Source organism: Microtus oregoni, unplaced genomic scaffold (genome assembly GCF_018167655.1).
Source record: "Microtus oregoni isolate MIOR12 unplaced genomic scaffold, Mior012 000024F_ref0000369, whole genome shotgun sequence".
NCBI classification, from domain to species: domain Eukaryota; kingdom Metazoa; phylum Chordata; class Mammalia; order Rodentia; family Cricetidae; genus Microtus; species Microtus oregoni.
Genome location: NW_024543083.1, coordinates 15,569,967 through 15,596,777, shown reverse-complemented (window position 1 = coordinate 15,596,777; position 26,811 = coordinate 15,569,967). Strand labels below are relative to the sequence as shown.

At 51.8% G+C, this 26,811-nt stretch overlaps 1 protein-coding gene across 3 annotated transcripts; it reads left to right on the top strand.

The window, feature by feature from the left end:
- Positions 1 to 556: 556 nt before the first annotated feature.
- Kbtbd11 (kelch repeat and BTB domain containing 11) lies at positions 557 to 22,999 on the top strand. 3 transcript variants are annotated; one of them, XM_041673662.1, is made up of 2 exons: positions 557 to 827; positions 16,586 to 22,999. In XM_041673662.1, exon 2 carries the CDS (start codon positions 17,292 to 17,294, stop codon positions 19,188 to 19,190), a length of 1,899 nt encoding a protein of 632 aa, XP_041529596.1. In that variant the 5' UTR covers positions 557 to 827; positions 16,586 to 17,291; the 3' UTR covers positions 19,191 to 22,999. The 3 variants fall into 3 exon arrangements, with proteins under 3 accessions (XP_041529596.1, XP_041529598.1, XP_041529597.1); XM_041673664.1 differs by having other exon boundaries at positions 557 to 887; XM_041673663.1 differs by lacking the exon at positions 557 to 827 and adding an exon at positions 900 to 1,003.
- The last annotated feature ends 3,812 nt before the right edge of the window (positions 23,000 to 26,811 follow it).

Genomic DNA, 26,811 nt, shown 5'->3' with positions numbered 1-26,811 from the left:
CCACCTCTGCCTCCCAAGTGCTGGGATTAAAGGCCTGCGCCACCATCGCCCGGCTGCATAAAGCTTTTAAAAGTAGCATTTACCCGGTCCAACCCTGACTTGTCTCACTCACACACCCCAGGCTGTCCACGTAGGAGGGAAGGCCTTGTCTAAACACCAGGAAACATCCGCCGGTTGGTACGTTTCTCTATCCCGAACTTTTTAAAGATTCCAAACACTATCAAGATATGGCCAAAGGGTTTTTAACTACTACGCATGGCATCGTCTCCAGTGGGGCCAGGATGTAGTATTGGAGTCCAACAGCTAAGACTGCCATAGGCGGAACCCATTCTACCGCTTGACACCTGTTCCCGGTGCCTTTTGGGTTTGAGGAAGACTCAACAGGTCATGCCCACAAGATGCAACGGGGTCTCGTTACTGGAGACTCCCCGTGCTCAGTGGAGCAGTTGTCTAGGCCCGAGGTTGACTGCCAGGAGCCCCTCTGCTCCCTGGGCCTCTGCTCCCTGGGGATGGAAAGGGTTAAGTGCGGAGGCAGGCGCGGGAGCAGGGGGCGAGCGCAGGCCCGGCTCACACTAGGCCCTCGGAGGGCGAGCTCAGCCGCAGCCCCGACCGGCGGACCCCCAACCCGGAGGCTGCACGCGGGACCGCAACGAGGTGCACGCGCGCCCGGGCCGTGGGCGGCCGCACAGCTCGCGCTCCCTGCAAGCGCAGGACGCACGCAGGAGTGAGCGGCCGCTGCCAGCCCAGCGGTTGGTGGGGGAGCAGAGGAGCCCGGCGCGCTCCCGGCGGCGGGAAGGCGCGCAGCATCGCGGCGCTCGCTCATACAGGTGCGTGGAGCCTTCGCCCGCGCCATCCACCCTCCACCCGCCACCGCCGCGCTCGTACAGGTGCGCGCGAATGTTCGCATACGCATGCGCGCCTGAGATTCCCCCGGCCCTGCTGCGTGTCCTGGGCTCGGGTGGGCGCAGGGGTGGAGGGAGAGAGGCGAGCTGCGAGCGGTGAGGTAGGGGACCGGGCGCGGCCTGCGGGACTCTGGGAGGATGGAGAGACCTTGGGGATGGAAGGCAGGGGCGCTGCTCTTGGCGGGAGGTGGGCATTGGTGCGGGGCTGGAGGGGGAGGGCGGGTTCTTCCAAGGTAAGCACCGGGCTGGGCGTGGGAGGGCGGCCGGCGACAGTGAGTCGCCCGCGCGTGCCCCTCCCAGGCCTGGGTCCGGCCGCTCCCTCCTGCCGGCGCCGGGTTTTTTACTGGGGGGTGGAAGATAGGGACGCGGCACTAGCTCGAAATGTGGACATGGTTTGCTGCTCCGGGACCGGGGGCCCTTATGCTGTCTGTCCCCTTAGCCACACATAATCTGCGGGGGCGTGCGGGCCATGGCACGACCACACTTTTCGCCTGGGCTCATGGAGCCAGACGGAGGGTCGGGGACGCCTGGTGGCCTGCGCGGGGACGTGCCTGACAGCTCAGTGGGGAGGGGGTGGAAGGAGGAAAGCGCGCTGCATTTAAATTAGGACTGAGTGCAGCGGCTCGCCTGCAGCCAGGCGACGGAGCTGGCAGTGGAGCCCCAGCCTTCCCGGAACCCTGCCAGCTCCGCTGCGCGGCTGGGACAGCCCCCTCCAGGGCGGTGGGGGCAGGTCCTGGAGAGTTCCTCTCGGTTGGCCCACTGCACCTGTAGCGCTAGACAGGATTGTCACGCCAACATTTTTAGCTTTTCTAAAGAACTACCTTTCCCCCTCCTTGCTAGTGTCTATTCTGGAGACAGGAAAAGCACGTCATCGCGGTGAGCACTTTTACTTCCACTCAGCCCACTCGGGAGCTTATCTCGAAGTTCCTTGGTTCCCCGCGGGTTCCCAGCACCCCTGCACTACCCACTGAATCGCAGTTACTGGGTCTCTAATTAGTAACCCCGTGGCTGTCTGTCAATGGCGCCCTTAAGCCTTTTATCCTGAGCGGCTCCTATTATTAGAACCCTCCCTGCCTCAAGTCTTGCCAGGCAGAAGGGAGCTTTCCCGGGTACCAGAGTTGCCGGGAGAAACCGGTGTTCCGTTGCTGATTCATTAGGCGCTCCAACGCTTCCTTCTGGTGTAACACAGCTAAGGTTCTGATGAGAAAAAAAATTCTACAGAGATTTTCAGTGCCAGCTACGAGAAACGGCTCATCTTATCAATAGGAAAGTACAGAGGGGAAATACTTAAAATATTTTGCTTGCAGTATGGAAGGTCATCTGCGGTTAAGGAAGAAGGAGAAAGCCTTAAATACGACTCCTTACAAGCCTTTCCCAGCAACACCATCTTGGGGGCCACTACGCCATGAGAGGATGGAAGGGTCTGTCGTTTGAGATCACATCACCACTTTGTTCCCCGCTGTCGGTGGTCTCTGATGGGGTATGTCCCAGTACAAGTCGCAGCATGAACAAAGGGACTTGCCTATGCTGTCTGAGCCAAGCAGCTCTCCCCTTGCCAGAGCTCCATCCAAGCTCATATTCCAGACGTTTCCTAAACACCAACGGCATAGTTTACTGTGTAATAACAGCTTGGTGCAAATCTGGATCCACTTAGGCAGTGGCAGTGATTCTCTGGACCGCCCTGCGTGGAGGCCTGTGGTCAGAACAGCCCTGGGCGACTGGGTATCAGGACTGCATGGGGCAGAGCAGACTGCCTCCAGTAGAAGCCAGCCCAGCCTCCTGTGAGTCCCTGCAGTCCAGCCGTGTCTGCGCAGTTCTTTCTACACTGAGAGTGTTAGTACCAGCAAGTGTTTGTAGAAGATTTACCGTGTAGGACTTTTATAATAAAATGCAAACTTCTAGGAGTCTGTTTTGGAAGCGTTCTGGCTCCTGCTAGACAGAGTATCATAATTAAATATTGTCTTGGAAACTGAGGTCTGGTGACTACTGTTCAGATGGCTGAACACTCTTTCAGTGATGCTTGTTGATGTCTGCTGTGAGTGTGGTGTCATCATAGGTTCTAGGTACACAATTCTGGGTACCATCAACTGGATCTCCCTGCCTTTGCATCTTAGTCTCAAAAACATGAAGCATGAAGCATGCCCTGTCAGTACTTGTGTAAGAGCTCCGGAGGGAGTGTGAACATCCCGTAAACATACATAATGAAGACTCCTGGTGTGGACAGGGGATTGGCATGGTGCATCAGCAGAGACTTTCACGTGCAGAGGCCCTAAAGTGTGAGGCAGATCACTAGACTTCAGTTCACAGACATTGATGAAGGCAGGATGGAGGGGCACATGGCTCAGAATGGAGACCCCGGGTCAAAGGGAGAGCCTGAAGATGGCAGGTGTGGGAAGAGGTTGCGTAAATAAAAGGCCTTGTCGGGATGTTTGGAGTCATTGCTTTGGTGAAGAACGGCTTAGAGCCACACAGCTGTGGCATCTGCCTTCACTGAATCTGGGATCTCCGCGCGTCATCCATCTTCTGCTTTTGCTGCTATGGTGGTCTCTGCGCAGGATGTGGGCATCTGCTTTTGGATGCCTTGGTCAGCACAACCCTTTAGAACACCCATCTTCTGAGACAGGGCCTTTGTTTCCCATCGCATGGGATGCAGTCCTCAGTTCAAGGACCATGACTCCTGTTCAGGTCCTCACGGCTGAGAAAACGTGATGGCTTAAACAATAGCATCCGTTCATTTTGGTTGCCATCCTAAAGTCTTAGGGGTGGTATGTCTGCCAGTCAGTGCCAGATGTGGCGGCCTGGAGGCAGGGCTCCTGGCATGGCTGGGCAGAGGCCGCTGGACCTCTTATCTGTGTGCCAACTTCTTCCCTGGCAAATCATGGGCTGTAAGGAGCGTGTCCTAAGAAAGAGTCCCATGGAAGCTGGACCACTTTTTCCTGGGGAGCCTTTAGTCACATAGTACCACTTCCGTTACAGTCACAGCCTGCTGAGTGAAGAGCTGGACTCCACCACTCAAGGAGCTCTGGCATCTCTTACCCCAGGGAGAGTCCTGCATAGGTCACATCTAAGAGGTGTTTTTGGAAAGTGTCACTTGTCAAGTCAGACCTCCGACTGCTGACTCCAATCCCCCTTTCCATAAGATGAGGGTCAGAAATCTCAATACCTTACACTCCCTTGGGGTCACAGTTTTAAGTCCCATTACTGGATGAAGGAGCTGCCTTGAGCCCTTCCTATCCATTCGAAGGCCTGTGCACCCAAGAGGGAAGATGTTTGCTCTACACCTGTAGGTACCACAGTCAGCAGCACGGGGTCACTGTCGATCTTGCCAGTGTTCCTCAGATAACCATGGGACACGGAGTGTGCAAGAGTGTGTGTGGGAGACCGATGCTGTGGCAAAACTAACTGCCACGAAATTAAGGGAAAGGGGATTTGTTCTGGCTTAGGGTTTGCTCTCTGAACCACGTGGTGGGGAAGGCGTGGCAGCGAGAAAGAGAAGAAGCTGGGGGTTGCATTTGCAGTCAGGGAGCAGGATGGATGCTGGCGCTCAGCATGCTTCTTCCGTTTCCCTTTTTATGCAGCACAAGGATGGTGCTGCCCACATTCAGGGTGGGTCTTCTCTTTAGGGGTGTCTCTCGATGATTCCAAAGCCAGTCAAATTGGTAGTGAAGATTAATCACAACCAAGGCCCCATGGGTGGGGCAGCTCAGCAGGCAGGTGCCCAGGTCCCAGAGCTCTGAATGTGGTTTCTTCTTATATGACTCACCTTGAAGCTTTGTCCCAGTTTGAAGTGTCCCCTGAAAGGCTTGTGTTGGAGGCTTGGTTCCTGATGACATATACTTGATCATTTGGAGGTCGGTGCCGCTCCTGTGCCAGCTCTTGTGATTGGTTGTGCTTGGTTCATTGTGAGTCCACTTCTCACGTTTTGCCTCTTCTGAAGGTGGCATTTGTCCATTGATTTTGGTCATGCCTGTGCCGGAAGCCACGTTGACGGCCAGAGGTGTGTCCTTGGACTTCCCAGTCCTCAGAGATAAATAACTTTCTATGTTTTATAAATGTCCCGGTCTTGGGTGTCCAGTTACAACCACAGAAAATATGCTAGTACACCAGGAAGAGCCGATGGTGTAGCATGAGTCTGGAGGGTGAATTCTCTTTTCCTCAGACACCTCCATCTCTCTCCTAAGCTGTGCACTGACCAGTCAAGGCCTACTCAGAAAATGGAGGACATCTAGTTTTACTCAGTCTGCTGACTTTGTGCTAGCCTTCTCTAAACAGTGAAATATAGGTTGATATCCAGGTGACATATAGGTTGATGTTTGACCAAACATCTGGATAGTGTGTACACCTACATGGATGATAAAACCAATCATTTTCTCATCTCTTGGTGGGAAAGGGAGCTGAGAGACTGATAAGCCCTTGGCCCACAGCTATCCCAAGACAGCCAGTTACAAACTAGCTGTAGCTTGATCCTGGCCCTCCGTGGAATGTCTGCTGTTTGCTGCAAAGTGACCTTCTCTGCCTGTGTTCTGCCCCCTCCCCCGACCCCCCCCCCTCCCGCAGTACCTCCTGAGCCTAGCATGCTGTTTCTTCTTGTACTGCATCTGTTTCCTTTAGCTGGAGCTGGCTGCATCTCACACCGTCCAATTTCCAATTGTCTTAGAACGTCCCGAGTTTTCAGGGATCTCTGGGGACCCACACCGCTAGACAAGAGCTGCATCTGCACATCCCTTCTGTACAGAGTGTTTCCTTCTCTTGGGCTTCCGCAAGGCTGCCCTGAGTAAAAGCGCTTACAGTTCCCGAAGGCGCTGCACTCTGCCAAAAGGAACCACAGAGCTCCCTGCTTCTCTTCCTTGACCGTTTCCTGGGGGCCAACCTGGTGAGGCAGCATCACAGAAACCGGAACAGGCACCTGCAGTAGCCTTGCTAAATATGGGAGTCTTTTTTTAATTGATTTTTATTGAGCTCTACATTTTTCTCTACTCCCCTCCCTGCCTCTCCCCTCCCCCTTCAACCCTCCCCCAAGGTTCCCATGCTCCCAGTTTACTCCAGAGATCTTGTCTTTTTCTACTTCCCATGTAGATTAAATATGGGAGTCTAACGAAGGAGGAGAGAAGGATAAGGCAGCTAGGACCTCAAAAACAAACAGAAAAGATGGAAGGAAAGGCGAGAGTGAGCCTTACCTGCCTGCCTCATGGATAACATGGGTTCAGTCCTCCAGAAGGCACATTTCAGCTACTTTCCAGAGAAGATTCAACTCATGCCGCCTTTGAGAAGCAGGCTTCCCTCTTAAGGTTAAACTGCACAGAGCAAGGGGGCAGAGAGACCTACCATGTGAGAGGGGCCTGCGGGACTGTGGGTGGCTGTGCTTGTGGCCAATGAAACAAGCTAAATTAGAACCTTTATGGCAGACAAAGGCGCTCTGTACTGCAGAAGCATATGCAATGATTGTAATTAGGGGGTCTTAATTGGGGGGTCTCTATTGCTGTGATGGAGCAACATGACTGAAAGCAACTTGGGGAGGGCAGGGTTTATTTAGCTTACACTAACACATCACTGTTCTTTACTGAAGGAAGTCAGGACAGGAACTCAAACAGGGCAGGAACCTGGAGGCAGGAACTGATGCAGACGCCATGGAGGGGTGCTGTTTACTGGCTTGCTCCTCATATCTTGCTCAGTCTGCTTTCTTATAGAATCTAGGACTACCAGCCCAGGAGTGGAACTACCCACAGTGGGCTGGCCCCTCCCATCAATCACTAATTAAGAACATGCTCTACAGGCCTGCCTACAGCCTAATCTAGGGAGGCATTATCTCAGCTGAGGTTCCCTCCTCTCAGCTATCTGTAGTGCGTGTCAAGTTGACACAAAACTAGCCAGCATAAATAGCAACAACAATACTAATGCAGAGATCAGTTTATCAGACCCGTGCTGTTAAGTTGCTAAACTCACTTGTTCTTGGGGCCAGGTGTCTGGAAGGTTGACAGAGCATGTAGGGCTGTTTGCTTAGAGTCTGTGGGTACCCAGAGCTAGCAGGACCCTGTGGTGTCCTCCCCCATCCCAAAGGAAAGGGACACCTGGAACTCGGCCCTCTTAAGACAGCCTGCTCCTTTCCACACGGTGTCATCTCCCTGCCTTCTCCGCTGCTATTTGGTAAAGTGTGACATTCTTAGGGGTGTCCCGAATGTGCTTTCGGGACTGAGGAAGCGCCAGCAGAAAATGAAAGGTGCCTTTGTGGGACTCCTGTGGCAAAGACCAGTCCAGGCTGGACCACTCTCACAATACCCCCTCAGAGAGAAGAAACCAATGTCTATAGGGAGGCTACCCACAGAAGCTCCAAGGGTATTGGGCCACCCATGTGACCTTTGGCCCCAAAGGGAGATAATCGTAAATCCTCATTGCAGAGTGCCCTTGGGACCCCGTGTTGAGCTTGCCTTGCAGCCACTCCTTCCTCCGTACTTTACTCTTATCCAGCACACTTGGAAGGGTTCCAGCTCCCAGAGTGTGTCAGCACTGGAGTGTGGGGCCATCATGTGACCAAGCCAGGGTGCCCCACCCCAGCCTTCCTGTCTCAGCATCATCTCTTCCAGGCCTCCTCTTTCTGACCTCCAAACAGGAAGTGTGGCTTTGGACACCGTAACTGTGATAAAAAAGAATCCTGTTTTCTCTGTGGCCCCGAAGCAGTTAACACCTGCTGTTGAGGCTGAACAGGACGTTCCAGTTCGGGAACATCCTATGTTTGCGAACTGACAGTTTTCACAAGCGCAGGCACTGTGGATGAGGAGAGCAAAGGAGCTGGAGTCTGGCTGGGGGCCGCCGCCTACTTTAATCAAGTGTGGAATCAAGTGTGCTGACCAGAAGCTGCAGTATGGGACCTGCCAGGGCTTGGGCAGTCCTGATGCTGTTGCCACTGTGTGATCTTGCCCAAGTTTTGGTTTTATAAACCCAAGAGCTCACAAGTTTAGAAATTATTTCCTCCATTTCATTTGCCTAGAACATGAGTAACCACATAAGTCACTTAGCTGTCCTGTCCCTTGCCTGGTGACAGTCTTACTTTGTCTAAGATTTCACACCTTGTACTTAGTGTAGGCCAGCTCACGCCACTGAAAAGTCTGTCACTGAAGTGTTCAGAGTAACAAATTACAAGTTAAAAGACTTTGAACAAACATAAACTATCAGAACAGAAAAGGAAGCACTCCTGTTCCTGAGACTGAACGTGTTATTGTTGGTCCTTTGATGCAGGAGGAAATGCCCCGTACTTCACACGTAGAGTATGCTCAAAGACCTGTCTCACCTCCCTTCCTGTGTTTTCCACTTTGCAAGCGACAGGCAGCATTTTTATATTTAAGAAAGCGTGTAGGTGGCATTACAGGTAACACCTGGCCAATCTTCAAAAAGGCGGAATCGTTGCCTCTGCCTCCTGAGTGCTGGGATTAAAAGCATCTGCCACCACCACAAAAAAAAAAAAAAAAGGCGGAATCGTGTTGGTGGGATTCATTATGATTGGGCCGTGTGGATTTGAGCTCATGGATTTTAAGGTAAAGTTAGCAGTGCTGAAGAATAAGAATCAAGATCTTTTATCTTTGTTTATGTCTAAAAGGACAAGACAGGCTCTCCCTGCTCATCACTGCTTGCTTTAATTCTTCCAAAGGCGCTCATGGGTCTCTTTGTGGCCAAGGTGACAGAACTCTGTGGCTACCAGAGATCTCGCTGCCCCTTACATTCCGTTGTCCACTCTCCTGGGGAGCCAGACTCACTCCCACAGGCCTTCGAGTCTCCCACTGGCTTCAGCAGAAATTACATATTCTCCGGGAGCATCTCCTGCCCTGGAAGTTAGGTCCTGTCATGGCATCTTAGGTCTTGTGTCCACACTTAGCTGGTCATGGCGTCTGATTCCATCTAAACATGTGATAGCTTAGTCTGTCTCCTGTTACAGCTCCAGGTGCCCAGCCTTGTGTACCCAGCCCATGGTAGGTGCTCTGTGTCCATCTGATAATGACTACCAGTAAGTATTGTCCAGTTTTAGAGGACCAGTCAGAACCTGAGTGGATGCTTGGAAAAGCTGCAGGTTCATCAGCCTTGCTGGCCTCTCATTTCTGGCGGTAACACCTGTCACTGGTGAAACGTTCCATGTTGACTTTGGGCTCACGGATGTTCCACAGTCAGGCTGGTCCAGGCAGTGCTAGGAATCAGATGTTCTAGCTATACATGTAAGATAGACTTACAGTGTGTGTACCTTTCCCCCGGGTCTCGGTGATTCCAGGTGTTCACGCTTTTTATTTCTCCAAGTCCCTAATGTCACTTGAGTCACTTCCGATGTCAGAATATTCCATCTGTGTCTGGGCGTCTGTCCTCGCAGAAGGCAGGGGCACAGCTTGCATCATCTAACTGTGAATGCTTTGAGTGAGCCGGCATTTAATTTCCACTGTTTTCTGTCAGTCCATCCACCTCTGATCCCAGTGAGTCTGCCTACCTTGTAACAGAGATGGGGTGGATAGGGTTGCTCTGTAGTCCAGGTTTGAACACTCCCATCCTTGGGCAGTGGTCTTTATCCCCATTTGCTTTCAAGTGTTGTGCTTCAGGCCTGAAAGTAGAAAATGCATCCTGTAGGATATGAAGCTATGCCCTGTGTGTGTCTCAGAATAGTGGGATATAAGACCATCCACAATTGGGTGGAGGAAACAGATGGTGACATCTATTATTTCATGACCCGGTGTCCAACTGGATAAGTGAAAATGTAATCTCTCTACATGATACTTCAGATCTCCCCAAATAGCCCTCAGCTGGTGATGGTCTAGGGTCCCAGGGGACGGAATCCTGCCTTCTCTCTATTATGCAGTGTGGCCTGACCCTAGCGTCATGCTGTAAATACTGTGAAACCCTGGGGACTAGAGTCTGACTGAGCGCGGACCTTTAAACACCATGGCCAGTGAATAGCCCTATTAGCTCACATGGTTTATTAAACTTAAGGACTAGGAAAGCCAAATGCCTTGGATCTCCTCTCCAAGGCCACCTGTGGATGTGCAAGGGCGATGGCAGGGCCACTGCTGGGCTGGGTTTGGTCTTTTGAGACCATGCACCTAATGTTTCTGAGAACAGATCATTTGCTTGTCTCTTAATCAAGACAGTGGTTCTGTTACTCATGCGATGATTGTGATGATTGTGTGCCCACAGCTGTAGGGCATGTCCAGATGAGTACTGGTGGGGACATGTCCAGGTGGGGTGCCACAGCTGTAGGGCATGTCCAGATGAGTACTGGTGGGGACATGTCCAGGTGGGGTGCCGCAGCTGTGGGGGCATGTCCAGATGAGTACTGGTGGGGACATGTCCAGGTGGGGTGCCACAGCTGTAGGGCATGTCCAGGTGAGTACTGGTGGGAACATGTCCAGGTGGGGTGCCACAGCTGTAGGGCATGTCCAGGTGAGTACTGGTGGGGACATGTCCAGGTGGGGTGCCGCAGCTGTGGGGGCATGTCCAGATGAGTACTGGTATGTGCAGCTCACAGACCTCAGAATTCTGTATGCCAGATGAAGGGTTTGGGACCTGATTCAGTCCAGTGTTCTTTCTCCTGTGGTTTTCATATCTTAGATTTTTTTTTTACTTATGTTGAGATTTACACACACACACACACAGAGAGAGAGAGAGAGAGAGAGAGAGAGAGAGAGAGAGAGAGAGAGAGACAACACAGACACACAGAGACCAGCCAGGGCAATTTTCCCTCAATTCTAGCTTAGAGTGAACTGGAACAAATGCTTTCTCTGGTACCACCCTAAGCCTACCCTCAAGCCTCTTGACCTCGGGGGACTGGGGAGAGTCAGCACTGAACTTGCCATAACATGGCCATGGTCATAGTGACTGGCATCCCATTTGGGCTGAAGGGAGTATTTGCTGGGTGTGATTCTCTCCCCAAAGGAACAGTGACAGTCGTGAGGGAGGAACCTTCTGGACTCATGGCGCTTAGTCTAGAGCTGAAACAGGCAGTCGGGATGTCAGCTGCCTGGAGTCCCAGCTCGTCAGCAACAGACATACAAGGCAGGTATGTGGGACCGCAGCAGGAGCGCTTTGGGCACAGACTCAAGCTGCAGCTGCATCTGCTTGCTTTACGCCAGAGACCACAGAGGCAACTGAGGATCATGCGAAACCTGCCCAGTGATTTGAATTTGGAGGATGTATGGCCTGCACTCTGTCCCCTTCAAAAAGTGCCACCAGCATTGTATTTCCCCAGAGAATGCTGGTTGCTCGGTGTTCACTGCACCTGTGAGCTGCTGAGGACCCCCCCACCACCACCACTGTGGCTCAGTCCTCAGTCAGTCAGGAAATTGGGGAAGAGCCCCTACCTCAATCACTGGCCTTCCCACTTGTATAGTGTGTGTTGAGACACCTGTTCTTGGGTTTGGGGTGTTTGGTGCTGTTCCGGCATACAAGGAGACAAGTGTCAGTTGCACATCATTGGGTGTGGCCAGGCTAGGAGTGCGGGGGATACATGTGGAACTGGGGAATCCATGAGAGCTCAGGGGCTCACAACAGTTGAAGGATGAGAACAAGGTGAGACTGTGTTCTGGGAGGGGAAGAGGAATCTAAGCACAGGTGCTTTTGATAGGAACAATGATCAAAGACTGGGGGGAAAAAGGGGAGCCACTGTCCCAACATCTGTCCTTGTTTTTATACATTTGAAACTTTTAAGAGAGAACTTCAATACTTTAAAACCTGCAAGTTGTATAATTACAAAAGCCATATAGGTTTATTTTTTTAAAAGAAAATATGAAAATCTGTTGGGTGTGATAGCACCTACCTGTAAATCCCAGCGCATGGGAGGCAAAGGCAAGAAGGTTTCCTGTGTGAGGCCAGCCAGGGCTGTGCGGGAAGTTAAAGTGCAGCCTAGGCTGTGTGGTGACATCCTGTCTCAGGAAAGAAAAACACAAGGAGGACTCAGTGTGGTTATCCAAGAGAGCCTGGGCTCTGCCTTCCAGCACCCAGCATGCCCACCAAACCTGGGAAGTCTGCCATCTCACAAGTACATCGTATGGTGTACTGTGTGTTGTATACTGTGGGGCATTTTATCTGGGTGCTTACGAGTTATAAATATGACCAGGAAATATATATTATAAACTATGGATGTATGTATATATATATATATATATATTACATATTAACTAGGGATATGTGCACATACACATATATAATATATATTATATCTCCCTAGTTAATGAAAGGTCTCACATTTCAGGTCCTAGGGGACACTGAAGTGGCTTGGCCTTTTGGGTGAGAGTTTTATTAGCTATTAGTGCCATAGACAGACAATGTGCCAGGAGTTCCAAAATGTTCAGACCTATTCTTCTAACAAGGGCCCTCGGATGTTTCAGAGTGTCTGGGGGGCTATGCCATGTAGCCGATAAGTAGCCCACACAGCACAAACTTGTCATCAGGTTGTCTCTTGATTCCCAGGCTGCAGAAGAGGGAAAGTTTAAGACCCTTTAATTGCTGTGTGTGTGTGTGTGTGTGTGTGTGTGAGAGAGAGAGAGAGAGAGAGAGAGAGAGAGAGAGAGAGAGCAGGTAACAGAAACATGAGCTTCAGGAGTAAGAATTTTGGCTCACAGGAGAATGGAGGTTCCTAGGCAAGGCTGTCTTCCCTACACGTCACATCCCTGCATGGCCACCATCCTGAGATGGTGGGCACACTGTCTCATGAGCAGCTGCCGCAGGGAAGGCTCTGGTGGCTGGGAAGAGAGATGAGCGGTAACTAGAAATACATTGCCCTGTGCGTCACCGACTGGCCCAAGGTGCCTGGGGGCAGTTTATTGGTTCTTGACTATGAAGCATCAGGTAGGCAGAGCGATACCTTTCCCAGAGAGGCTGTGGTCCTGTAGGTGTGGGGGACACAGGCTGTGGTCCTGTAGGTGTGGGGGACACAGGCTGTGGTCCTGTAGGTGTGGGGGACACAGGCGGGATATGGGAGAGACGCGAGGAAGCACTGTGCATCATTGGAGTTTGTCTCAGGTTTGTAAGTTCATCAACAAAGTAAAGTGAGCTGGCTGTAGCAACCTGAAGGATTCGTTTTCACACCTGGCATTAGAGCAAAGCATACAACTTAATTTTGTATAAACTGATACCCACATTAAACATATAGCCCAGTGTCTACGTTGGAAAGCCATACACAATCTTATGTTTTTTATTCCTATAAATGGTAAATAGAAACTTAGTGTTGTTTAGATATTTTTAAGGTATAGAAGGTCATATTCTTACAGAGAAAATGCTATGCAAACTATATTTACCTAAAAGCGTTCTGCAATGCATGATTTTCTGACTATTTAGGAAAAGAGGCTTTGGCACTCCTCCTCTGCCCTGGCACACTCCTTCCCAGCAGCTGGCATCACTGAGGAGAGTCTTGTCCTAAGGTCAGGAGCAGGCGGCAAAGGCTTCAGTTACCCGTACCATAATGGTGACAGCGCTAGGCAGGAGCCTACAAGGAATCCTTGCCCTCAACGAGACCTGACCACAACGCAGGGAAATTTCCACTTCCAAACCTCCATTTGGTTTGGAATTGCATGGAATGGGCTTAGCAGAGCCACAGCTGCCAGAGTTGTTCTTTTCCTTTATTCTATTTTGCTTAGATTTTTGTAACTTCTTAAAGCTGCTAGGGTTTACAGTTAGTCCCCTAATACGAATACAGCTGCTCCCAATTGTACAACCCACATTGCTTCCCTGCTGTACACCCTTTTGTACACAAGCATGGGGGTGGGGGTTATCACACCAGAGTCAGACAGCTCAGGCGGTCATTCCCATGGACAGACTGTCCAGGAAGCCATTCCATCTCATTAGGGAGGGCCTGTGTGTGAAAATGGCCTGGCTGCCCTGGCTGCTTTCAGGTTAAGCCGCAGTCATGACTGATCCTAGTGAAGAACTCAGTTTTCTTTAACACCACCTCCAAAAGGCCAAGGGACCACCCCCCCCACCCCCGCTCGTCTTGCTCATTTTGGGAGGTTTGGTGCCTCTGTTTCTCTTTTGAGCTGTGGAGAAGTGCAGCCAGCCTTCAGGTAACCAGATTTCTGAAGTGTGACCCTGGCTTTAGTGGGGGACATCATGGTTGCCAGCATGCTCCTAACTTGTTCTGCACCAGCCTCAAAGAGGTGAGGCCGGCAGGTTTTGCTGCAATGGTGGGTGAGTGTTGCTGGCTGGCACAGGGTGACAGGAGAGCCCTTGCTTGAGGAGGAGCAGAGTGAGGCTACAGGAGATGTTCTGTATGCCATGCTCAGACCACAGGACTCAGCCAGCTCACCCTGCCGTCTGTGCTGAGGGGCATCATGGGACACCAAGGAATTCAGTGGGGTACAGTTAAAGCCATACTCTGGAAATGTGCTTTTAAAAGTCATGTTGGGGTCGTGTGTGTTGGGGTCATGTGTGTTGGGAGTAAGCAATATAGCCATTAAGAAACACAGCAAGCGTGCTTTTGGAGGTAACTGAGTTTCCTTTTCCAGAATGACACGGAACTAGAGTTAGCTCCATCTCAGGCCTCCTGACCAAAGACAGATCCCATAGATGTGGGCCAGACCACACCACTGCCTTAGCATAGCTTCAGCTTGGACACAGTAAAATGCTCACTCAGTGAACATTCTTTCAGGACTTAGGACCTTGAAATGACTAATCCCAAGCTTCTCTTTTAGAGTCTTCTGTTGCTTGGTCCCCCTCTCAGGCTGTGAAGCCAGGGAACCAGATAGTGCTAAGGTCATGTCCCAAGTCAGAAGATGTTCTAAAGGTGACGATGGTCTGCTGTCCCTCACAGAGGCAGCGCGAAGAATGGGCCAACCAGGAAAAGCAGCTCTACTTGGTCTCATCCAGTGAGGTTTCCAGACATTTCTGCATAAGACATGTATCGTGTCAAGCTTCTGACTTCACTTTCCTTCAGTGCTAAGCTCAAAGGAAAAGCTCTACAGCCTGCAGGGTTCTGGGGCACCCATCTCTCTTGTGTTTGAGGTCATTCTTACATCCTCATTGCTGTGGACCAGCAAGTCCTTCTGTTCCCTGGGCTGACACACAGCTGGATGGAAGCTTTGTTGGGATGGTCATAGGTCAACAAAGGACATCATGTCCTGTATCCTTGGAGTCCTCTGACCCATGTGCCTGACGAACAAGGCTTCAGGTTCCCAAACCTCCCTGGCATTACCTCTCCTGAAGATCTAGTGCAGCGCCACGGGCAGAGAGAACATGCCAAGTGAAGCAGATCTGGCATGGAGGGAACTTAATGTCTCCAAGTTCCACGACAGATGTCAGTGGCGAAGTGGCTGGAAAAACAGGGTGGGGGTGTGGGTGCCACACATGACATGCCTCTATGTTATCCTCTTCATCCCGTGACAGAAATACATGAAAAGCAACAGGTGAAGGTTTGGGGCGTGCTGCTTCAAGGCTTATAAACTGTTTCTGGGGGGTAGGTATGACAGCTGGGGCTCTGCCTGGGATAGTGAGCACCTGCCCAGGGTGTGCTCTGCCTTAGCAGATCGGAAAGCAGAAAAGTAGGCAGGAAGGAGATGGTATGTAACCCTCAAGACAGCCCCAGCTCCTAAGCACACATCTATGCAGGATAGTGATGAAGGTGGCCGGAAGAAATTCATAACGTAAAACATGAGGGGATTTTTTTTTTTACGGGGGTAGGTTAAATTGACTGCACAGGTCTCCAGCAGGAACAACATCCTGTTGCACTGTCAAAAAGTTGGGCATTCCTGCTGCTTCAGGCAGCCACAATCTCCTCCAAGGGCACCAGTAGCTGGGAACTGTGTACTCAAACATAAGGCTGGGAGGGACAGCTCATATTCAAACCATGGCAGCACTTATGCTGTGGTGGGGGAGGGGGGAGAGGGAATGGAGCAGGCCCTGAGATGCTCACGGAAAGTACCCGATTGTTCCTTCTTGCCTTGGGGAAGCAAGTACCTTCTCTCCATTAGTGCCAGTCCCTGAGTTGCCTCTGCTTTTCTGGTCATGCTCTTCAGAAAGCCAGGGTACAATTGGGCCACACTGACCTGCTGCTCAAATCCCCTCCAGCAAGGCAGGGCATCATAGACCAGTGCCTGCCAGGGCAGAACTCTGCCTAGTATTCTTAGGGTCCTGACACCCTGCCACACCTCTGCGGCTTTGCCTTGCTTCTCCGTTACCCCCTTCAGGATATTTGGCAACTGACTCTCTGAGGAAGAGATCTGATTCCAGTAAGGACCACAGGGGTGGCAGGTGGAGCCCCAGGATCAGATCCTTGATGGTTTCAAATATTTGACACATATTGATTGCAAGTGAATAGGATTGTTGTCCAGAAAAGTCAAGGAGACTGCCAGCACTTTAAGTTAATGAGGTCTGTAGCCACGCTGTGCTTCCTCAACACACGGTCTTGGTTCTGAATGTACTTCTACTGGGTTAAACTTCACATTGATAGCTGGCAATGTCCAACTTATGGAACTAGCCACATACTGGGTTTACTTTACTGTGATCAGAGCTTCTTCTGGTGATACCTGTTGCCTGAACTGGGCCTTTGTTAGTCTTGTGCCAGAGGGGGACTAAGTGATTATGTGTTCCCTCTCCACCAAACTCCAGCGCTAATCAGACGTTTGGCCACCAGATAGAATACTAACTGCAAGTGGTGAAGGGTCAGGGGTGAAACCATCTCCCTCAACAGTGAAACTCAACGCTTCCCACTTTCCTTTTGTGAACAGGAACAAGACCCTGACATCCCACGAAGGAGGCAGCAGAGGGAGGCCCCAGATGACAAATGAAGAAGGCCTGGGATACACACAGGAACTGTCTTTCCTGACACCCACCCAGAGGTAGTAGTTCCCCAGGTGGACTGCGAGGGTGCAGAGCTGCCACCCAGGACTCAGACACACACCTCAGCTGAACTCTGGGCTGCACAGCTGGAGGCTAAACAGCGGAAGCCAAGGATTTAAATGTGGTCACCCCCACCCCTAGAGGATTTTCCGGTCCTGGGGCTGCAGCGTTGTGAGGCAAGGTGACACAGAGGGTTCACAGAGTCAAAAGAAGGGCGTGCCTTGGTGGACCAGAGGCATCAACCTCAGTTCTCCTGGAGCCACACCAGAGAGCAAGTGCGAACTGCGACAAAACTGCTTTGGCACCAAGCTGGTTGGTTCACCTCCACCCCGACTGATATAGCCGGAGTTGAGGATCCCGCGGTTCAAAAGTTCAGTGGGAGTTGGGCGCGTCCTCCTCACAAGAGAGGAGAGTGGGAAGGGCAAGGTGGGAGTGGCGTGAACAGGGAAGGGGGGGGGGTGGACATATGTGAAATCTGATCTGGTGCCAAGGGAAGGGTGTGTTGCCAAGGACCCCAGGGCAACGAACGCTCAGCCTCCACCAGGCATGTGTGACTCCTGAGCTGGCAGAGACCTCACACTGCACAGCCCGCTCATGGAGAACTCCGTGGCGCCTTTCGTCCTCTACCCGGGGACGGAGCCCGGGACTCCTAGAGAGGACAGCCTGCCGCTGCCAGCCGAGGAGGAGGAGGGCGCTGCGTCCCCGGCGCAGACATCCTGCAGTCTCAGCACCTCGCTGTGCTTCAGCTCCGGGGACGACTCCCCACCGCAGTCTCGCGCCTCTGCCGCGGAGGGCGCCGAGGCCTCTCCTCCTCATCGCAGTGACTCGCGTGTGGTGGAGACGCAGTGGGAAGTCAGCAGCGCCGCGTCCCCGGAGTCCCCGGAAGAGTGCGCGCGCCCGGAAGAGCCGGCTTCGCCGGAGGAGCCCCCTTCCCGCCACGAGGACGCGCGCCCTGCGGAGTCTCTTGACGAGTTCGGGGAGCTCGTGCCGCTGCCACCCGGGGTCGGACCCGCGCACGGAGAACCCGACCTGGTCATCGAGGTGGCCGGTCGCCGGCTGCGGGCGCATAAGGCGGTGCTGGCGGCGCGCAGCGACTACTTCCGCGCGCGCGCGTCACGGGACGTGCTGCGGGTGCAAGGCGTGAGCTTCACGGCCCTGCGGCTGCTGCTGGCCGACGCGTACAGCGGGTGCATGGCGGGCGTGCGGCCCGACAATGTGGCCGAGGTTGTGGCCGGCGCGCGCCGCCTCCAGCTGCCCGGGGCTGCGCAGCGCGCCACCGAAGCCATGGCGCCGCATCTGAACCTGGATAACTGCTACGAGGTGCTGAGCGCCGGCAAGCGGCAGCGGCTGAGCGAGCTGCGCGACGCCGCCTACCGCTTTATGAGCGACCACTATCTGGAGGTGCTGCGCGAGCCCGCCGTCTTCGGCCGCCTGTCCGGTGCCGAGCGCGATCTGCTGCTGCGGCGCCGCCTGTGTTCGGGCCGCCCCTGCCTGCTGGCCGCTGCGCTCGGACCCACCGGGGAGCGCGCGGGCAGCCGACCGCAGAGCCCGTCCGGGGACACGGAGTCGCGCGGGGACGCGGCCGTTTATTGCTACCAGGCGGAGGCCGGGGAGTGGCGCGAGCTGACGCGGCTGCCCGAGGGCGCGCCGGCGCGCGGCTGCGGTCTCTGCGTGCTCTTCAACTACCTCTTCGTGGCGGGCGGTGTGGCTCCCGCGGGACCCGATGGCCGCGCGCGCCCCTCGGACCAGGTGTTTTGCTACAACCCGGCCACCGACTGCTGGAGTACCGTGCGACCGCTGCGCCAGGCGCGCTCGCAGGTGCAGCTGCTGGCCCTGGATGGCCACCTTTACGCTGTGGGCGGCGAGTGCCTGCTCAGCGTGGAGCGCTATGACCCGCGAGCAGACCGCTGGACCGCGGTGGCCCCGCTGCCCCGGGGCGCCTTTGCAGTGGCTCACGAGGCTACCACCTGCAATGGCGAGATCTATGTGTCCGGGGGCTCGCTCTTCTACCGCCTGCTCAAGTACGACCCCCGACGTGATGAGTGGCAGGAGTGTCCCTGCAGCAGCAGTCGAGAGCGCTCTGCTGACATGGTGGCCCTGGACGGCTTCCTCTATCGCTTTGACCTATGTGGGAACCGCGGTGACGCTCAGGCTGCAGTGGGTTCAGGTGGTGGGGTCAGCGTCTTCCGCTACCATTGCCTGGCCAAGCAATGGAGCCAGTGTGCCGTGCACCTGCGGCCCCCGGGCCCACCGTCAGGCCTGCAGCCCTTCCGCTGCGCCGCCCTGGATGGTACCATCTACTGTGTCAGCCGCGCGGGGACCTGGCGCTTCGTGCCTTCTCAGGACACTGAGGCTGGCAGCGAAACGGGACCTGGTGGCAGCTTTGAGCCCGAACCCCTGGGATCCCCTCTGGATGTCCGGGGTGTACTGTTTCCATTTGTGCTCAACATGCCTGAGAAACCGGACCGCGGGGAACAGGGATCAGCTGCCTAGGACAGGATCAGCAGTACAACTCCACTGTTCAGCAGCTGGGGTGGGAGTACAAGAGAGTGGGCTAGAACACTCCCCCCAAGTGGGGAGGGAGGGCAAAGAAGGTGCAGGAAAGGAGGACGCTATCCATAGGGCAGGCTGCTGGCCATAGCGCATCATGCTAACGCTTATGAGAGTAGAAGCTTCGCTGGTTCCGAAGACATTTTTTGCAATGCTGTTTTAAGCCCCGCTTTGCAGTGCTGGATTCTCCCGTTGCTTCACTTGCTTAGTGGGGTTCAGGGCATAAAGTTTGGGATGATGCAGATAATCTGATGCTTAAGGGAAGAGTCGTAGAGGCCACAAATGAAGTCAGGGGTGGACATGAGGTGTAATGAGGAGCCTGCCCAGTCCCTGCTGCAAGGCTCTCACGCCTGAATGGGATCATGAAAGTAGACCAGGAATCAATGCAACTGCTGAGGGAAGGTCACATCCCACACTGAGGTTTAAAACCACAACTTATAAGATCTTACATGACCTGAAAAGTTCCCTGCGTGAGACATAACTTCAAGAATAATGTACCAAGTACCAAAGGTGAATCTTTGTTGACCAGCATGGTTTCTAGTCCCAAACATACTGTGTCCAACACAGACACACAACCAGGCTTGTGTCTCAGAGTCAAGGCATGCTTCGAGGCAACTGTGGAGAGGATGTTATTAGCAAAGGTGATCATTCATCCTTGCTTAGATTTGAAGTCTTTGTTGATGAAACGTTATCAGGAAGCATGCTGAGCAGGAAAAAACAGCCAGCAAGGGAGTCCTCCTATTGAAAAGACCCTAGGACGGCAGGCTCTGCATGTTCACTCACTTCCCCATTTTAGAATAAACAAGGGCAAGCTTACCCACTCTAAGACAAGTTAAAAATCACATGTTGACAGTTGCACACTTTGAGCTCTCTACTTGGTTATGTGTTGAATGTGTCTTCTGTGATTCTGGTGAGGGAGATGAACCATCTCCCAAGAAGGTGTGATACCCTAAGTAGTAGGACATGGAGAAACACATGTGCTTGGAATGTAGTTTAGCAAGTGTCGTTTATCTAACTTCAAACGCCCTAATAGAGTTGAAAGGAAACTCATACGTAGACAAGGTTGCAAGGACCCAAACCAAATCAGTTCTTGTTTCTCTCATGCGTTAAGATGCTGTCCATTTTGAGCATATACAGACAAGGCTTACTGTTTATTAGGGAGTTAAGGACCAATGCATGTTCCCAAACAACTTATTGAGATTCTACATCTGGCCCATTGTTTTATTGCAACAGGGTCCCTGTAGGTTGAGAGTTTCTGGAACGCAATTAGAGGAAGCTCTGCACATACCATGTCATCCCCATAGAAGTCAGTGCTTAGCTGGGAATTGGTTAGGCTTTTAGAGCTTGTTCTGAAAGGTCATAGTGAAGTGTGTTTAGAAACAACCAGCTTGGTTATTCTGCATGATCCAGAGGAATGGAGTTGAAGGTTTCTGTTTGGATGTTCCAGTTGCTTTGTGCTTGCTCGTGATTACTCATAAACCAAGAGGATGTCTTGGCAACTTGGTTAATCATCTTAGGAAAGAAAAACAGACTTCTTTATGCCTGGTTTTATTGGTCTTTCTTAGGAGTGTCCTGGAGGAGGGGGAGCAAAGTGAAAAAATGTTACTCTCTAAACAATGTTTAGAGAGATGTCCCTTTTATATTGTAACTCTTTTTATTTTCATTCCTTCAGTACCTAACTTATAAAATGTCATTATGTGGTTTTTCCTGAGAAGTCATTCCTCTGGCATTCCCTTTTGAAATTTGGCCTTTTGAGTGACACGCCCCTGGAGAGGACAGATGTACACCAGAGGAGTCTTCCTGTGGGGACTGGCATGCTGTTGTGCCCCACAGAACACAAACACAACCCAGGGAAGTCAAAAGGGTAAATGTATTAATGTGTGGACCGTGCAAGGAAAATTAGTTCATTAATCATGATTAGATGTGTGCCCAACCTGTTTTTGAGAGCATATAAAATATTTTATATCCTGTTTCTAAATAGTGACCCTTATGAAAACAAATACTGCAGGCCCTGGCATGTCTTAGCAACCATGCATCTTGTTCTTGGGTTCTGGGAGATTTACTACCCATCTGTCTTAGATTCATTTCATGTTGACATAAGCAACTCACGGGAGAGAGGGTTTATTGTGGCTCAGAGTTCAGGTTACAGTCCCTCATGCTGCGGAAGTCACAGGGCAGGACCTCGAGGGAACAGGTGATATTGATCTGCAGTCAAGAGACAACCTTGAATGCACATTACCGCCCAGCTCCCTTTTCTCCAGTGTATACATTCCCAGGACCCAGTCAGGAAATGGTGTGGCCCACAGTGGACAGCTCTTTCCATTTCAATGAATGCAATCAAGGTTAACTCCCGACAGGCATGCGTAGAGGCCCACCTTCTGGATGATTCCAGGTCCTATCAGTTAGCACTAACTTTAATGCCTCCTCCCACCCCCAACAAACAGACGTGAACTCTGTAAGGTATTGGTCTGGTAGTGAGAGGAGCAGGCATCGCTGAGATGTGCCTCCAGGGTGTGAACCAGGGTAAGTCCTTTCATAATCTACATGCTGGTCACACTCTGCAGCTAAGTCCACCTAGGAGGCTGGTTGATGTGAGCACAGATCTGACTATCAGTTACAAGAGTCAAATAAGGCTAATATGTTTGTGACACCCATTCATATTCTCAGGACAGTAACCCTTGCACGCTGACGCCCCGGGCGTTTGAAAGAACAGTGCTGCTTTAAGGGGAAAATGATCGACAAATGAAAGATTGACCTTTTGTTTGGCTGATGGGTAATTACATTTGTGTTGCCAGGGCTCATTTGGGATCCTAGGCAACGAGCTAATGTTTCTTGGTTTTCTTTCTGTTTTGTACTTTGGCATGGGACAAGCCCCACCTCTACTGCAGACTCTTGGCAGCTTCGCGGGCTTGGAGTGCAGTGATTCGGCTTCTAGAGAAAGGATGGCAGGAGTTTCTGTAATTCCAAGAAAACGAACATTGTGGAAATTTTGTTGGCTGCCTAGTTTTAATTTCTTACCTGTGCTGGCTTTGCTATTTCGACAAAAAGCAATGCCCAGTGATCTCTAGCAGTCCCGGTGACGACTGTGCGAACTCTTAGCAAACTGTCCGGGTTGAAATCGAATGACTTTGAGGCGGTCTGCAGAAGTCGAGGTGGGGCAGGATTTAAGCACCTGGGACGTCTTTGTGGGTGATGGGAGCCCAAGCGTGCTTTAGCGTTGTGTCTCAGTTTAGTGCCTTCCCCAGCTCACAGCTTTCATCTTGACTCTCAAACAATGTCACTGTCCCCTTTCTTTTTTGATATCGCTCACAAGGAAGTAATGACCCCAGCTAAACGTGGAACCCGTGCCAACACTTCAGCTGTGCCTGCACTTCGTCACAAATGACAAGTGGCCATGTCATTTATGCTCTGTCCACGCCCGTGAAGAGGACGCTGGTCCTGGCAGCAGCTTCACGTGGCTCTGTGGACAGGTTTGGGTTGAAGTAAAAGCCTAGGTGTATTCTGATGTGCGATTGCTGTGCCCCCCTAACCCCCCATGCTCGGTAAATCCCTCACCAGTACCTACTAACCAGCACTCACATGCTGCCATATGGTAAAGAGCTGCACCTGTTTAAGGGAGGTCGGGTCAGGCCAGCCGTTACTGGATGTGTAGTTACTGTGCTAACGCTTGAGTTTTCTCCTAGGCAGAAATACTGTAAAACCCTTTATGTTTGTCACCTGCGCCAAGACGAAATAAACCATGTGCCAGTGCTTCTGAAATTCTGCTGTGCTTGCCTCTCTCCCTCTGATCCCCAGAATGGCTGGGTGTGGTGTGGCCCCACAGTAACTGGACTCTGATGAGTCTTGAGAGATCTAGGGTATCACTGCAGCCAGCTTCTGTGGATGCTGAGGTTTCCTCCACCTCTCCATCAACCTCAGGGAATTCATGACCTTTGTCTTCATACCTGTCTGCATAGCTAGCCCCGTCACAGCCAGGTCTTGCACCGGAGACTGGGGTGATGGAGCCATGAGGGCTGTGTATGGGCTCATGAGGTCCATACAGCCACCAGGACCGAGGAGTGGTCACTGCATGTTATGGATGGGTAGCGGGGCTGGGAATTCAGAACTAGGTAAGAGTGATTCAAGCCAGGCCTGTGCTGTGGCTCCTGTAGACAGAACAAGCAGACTGGCCACTGTTGGTCAGTGTGACCGATTCTGGGTTCTAGGCTTTGGTGGCGATGGGGAAGTGTGTGTGTGTGTGGGGGGGGGTCCTCTCCACCTCCCTGACTCTGTCTGATGTCGGGATCCTCTTTAATTCTCTGACTCGGGGTAGTTCAGAGAACATAGCTTTGCATCTGAAAGTCAGAGAAGGGTGTGGGTGTTGGTCTGTCTGAGGGACGTGCGAGCCAAACCCTGTGCTGTTTTTCCTAGGAACCTACTGATTCAGGGGGAGGGGGTGTCTCTCCCCAGCATCAAGCTCTAGCACATCCAAACATCTTAAAACAGAAAGTACAGGATATAGTCACATCGGCCAACCACACCTCTTGGAGAGGGTTCATGGGGAACTGGAGATGCAAGCACCCCCTGATTTGACTGGGATTCCCCCATGTATGGGACTGGGGACCTCCTACATTACGTGGCCTCCAGACAACCCCAGGAAACTCAAAATAAACTAAAACAGGCCTAGCAGCTGAGAAGAGGGAACCCCACTGAAGAGAGGGACCTATGTCAGCTGAGGAGAACCAGATGTGCAGAGTGGACCCAGCTGAACATAGAACCTGGGTGAGCATGGATGACTTTATGAGCTTGGGATACCCAGATGCATGGATGTTGCCTACGTGATCTGGGTAGGAAGAAGTTTGGGGTTGGCTCTGGAACCTGAACAAGGGCCACTGAAGGGACTGTAGCCAGCCTGAGTATGGCACACACGGCTCTGGCGGGCCTTGCCCTTCTCTCCCATTCCCTCTGCCTGGCTAAAAACCATTAGATTCCATTCCTACACAATCGATTCCCTTATTTGGCCCTTCCTCCTCCTGAGGCTGTTTAACAAGGTCCAGCCATCAAAGTATTGAAGTCCAAAAATCAAGAACCCCCTTATGGCTGCCCTGATTTAAAAAAAATCAATCCAATCAAAATTAGACACCTCATTCTAACACAGGGTTTCCCCATTTACCTTATAAACTGCCGTTTGCCCATGGGTCATGCCTGTCTACTCTCCAGAGGCAGTCCGTTGTCCCTCCCAGGACAAATACCCCTTCCCTTCTCCCTCATCCTCCGTCTCCTACCTTGTCTCTTATTCCCTGCCCTTTGTCCCTATACGGCAAGCAAATCTTTGTGCTGAGAACTTCGTCTTGGGGTGTCCTGGGCTGATACTGGTCTCTACAGCCACTGGGAAGAGAAGTCCAGATGCTCGGAGGGCCGCAAAGCATGCTCTTTGATGGGGCAGACCCCACAGTAGTCTCCTTATTCCCTCCTATGCATGGGGAAAGGCTGGAGTACAACTGATGCTCTCTTCCTGGAGAGAGGTGCAGGCCTTGGACCCTAGGAGAATACTCTTGCTCTTAGGGACAGCCAGATTTCCAGTGTGTGTGTATGTGCTGGGAGGGGATGTCCAGATTCTGCTGGAACCTTGAGGACACCCATACACTGTGTGTTTGCCTCGGAATCTGGAGTATCAGATGTTAAAACACAGAGCTCTGAAAACAAGGTTCCAGGGTCGTGAGGCCCATGAGCCTTGATTCCAATGTATTGTCCAGACTCCAGTGCTACCGTTTCTATCAGGTGTGGTTGAAAAACAACCAATCACTCTTATCTTTCTGTATCTCTTTCCTGCTCCTTCTATTCGGGATGACATTTGGGTACAGGCGATGATTCCAAGTCTGCCTTGTAAACACAAGACCTGGTTCCACAATCAGACTGCACCCAAAAAAAGTCACACATGATAATATGTGTTGTAATCCAAGAAATGGGCAGGTGGAAACAGGTGGAGAAGGGTGGATCTCTGGGGCTTGTGGTTAGCCAGCCTAGATTACCTAGTGAATTCCAGGCTGGTAAGACACTGCTTCAAAAAGCCAACTTAGGTGGTCCCTGAGGACCCTCAGCCATGGTTTTCCTCTGACCTCAACTGTGTTTTTTTTTTTTAAATCACTGAGTTATCTCTTCAGCAGTTCTTTTCTTGATTATCAAATCTATTTGATTCTCCCCCAATGGTTTCTTATTTGAGGATTAATTTTTAATCCCAAAATATTGAATACTTTGATATTCAATATTTAAAATTTAATATTTGTTAATAGCCCTATGTAAACTCTTCATATATTGAAAGACCTCTTTTACAAGGAAACTGCAGTTTGTATAAGAAGTTTCTAAATGTGTGCTTTACAAATTTAAATTGCCTTTTATTTATTGTGTGAGACAAGGATCCCATATGCACCATGCTCTGCATACGGAGGTCAGAGGACAGCTGGTGGGAGCTGGTTCTCTTCTTCCACCAGTCGGGTAGCACAGGATTGAACTCGGTTGCCAGGCTCGGTGGCAAGTGCCCCTACCAGCTGGGCCGTCTCACCAGCTCAGGTGCTCTTTTACTATAAATGTCCCAGGAAATGATCCAAACAAGGTCAGGATATATGCTATAATGAAGTTCAGTGGCAAGGCATGCAGTGAGCAGAGGAGGTGACAGCAGGGATGCAGATGGCCGGGTCAGACCCAGACCTAGATCAAAACCTGAGTAATGATAGCCAGGGAGCACCAGCTCCTCTACAGACTCAGCAGCCATGGAGTGAGCTGTCCACAGGCAGTCACGGTGCCCCTCATGAGCATGTCGAGTGTAGCGTCCCCATTCTAACACAGTTCCTGAGTATGGTAGCCTAGAAAAGAATTGCATGCATTAGGACTGGATAACTTTTATGTGGTGACCGCCCAAATCTATGGGACATGTTCCTGTAAAGTATGGTCACAGAGATTCCTGGACTTGGGGGGGGGGGGGGCACTGCTTACAGCCGGTTCCTAGCCCTCAAGCCTCCAGGCTCTTGTCAAGACTTCTGGGCCTTCTCACCCTTCAGGTGAAGGCTGGAGGAACGTAGACAACTTGAACCTTGGAACAGTGTAAGGCGCTCGTCTGGGGAAAGCCGAGATCAGTGAGACAAACTGTCGGGTGTGACCAAGCTACTGACATTGTGATAGACTGTCACCTTCAAGGTTTGAACTTAAGAGCTGCGCAGTGGTGTTGTAAAGATTAATTATAGGCTGGAGAGGTGGCTTAGTCAATAAAGTGTTTGCCATGCAAGCATGGGGACATGAGTTTGGGTACCCCAGCTGGGGCAGTGTGCAACACAGTGCTGGGGAGATGGAGACAGGAGGACCCCAGGTCATTGGCAGCCGGCATAGCTGAATTGGCCTCTCCGTGAGAGACTGTGTCTTAAAAACTAAGGTGGTGAAATGACTCAGGGTCAAGCAATTGCTATTGAACGATGAAAGCCTTATGGACTGAGTTCATGTCCTGGAACCCGCATAAGAGAGAGAACCAATTCCACAGAGTTGCCCTCTGATTGCTTGGGTACCCATCAGTGAAAGATGCCCGGTGTCAACC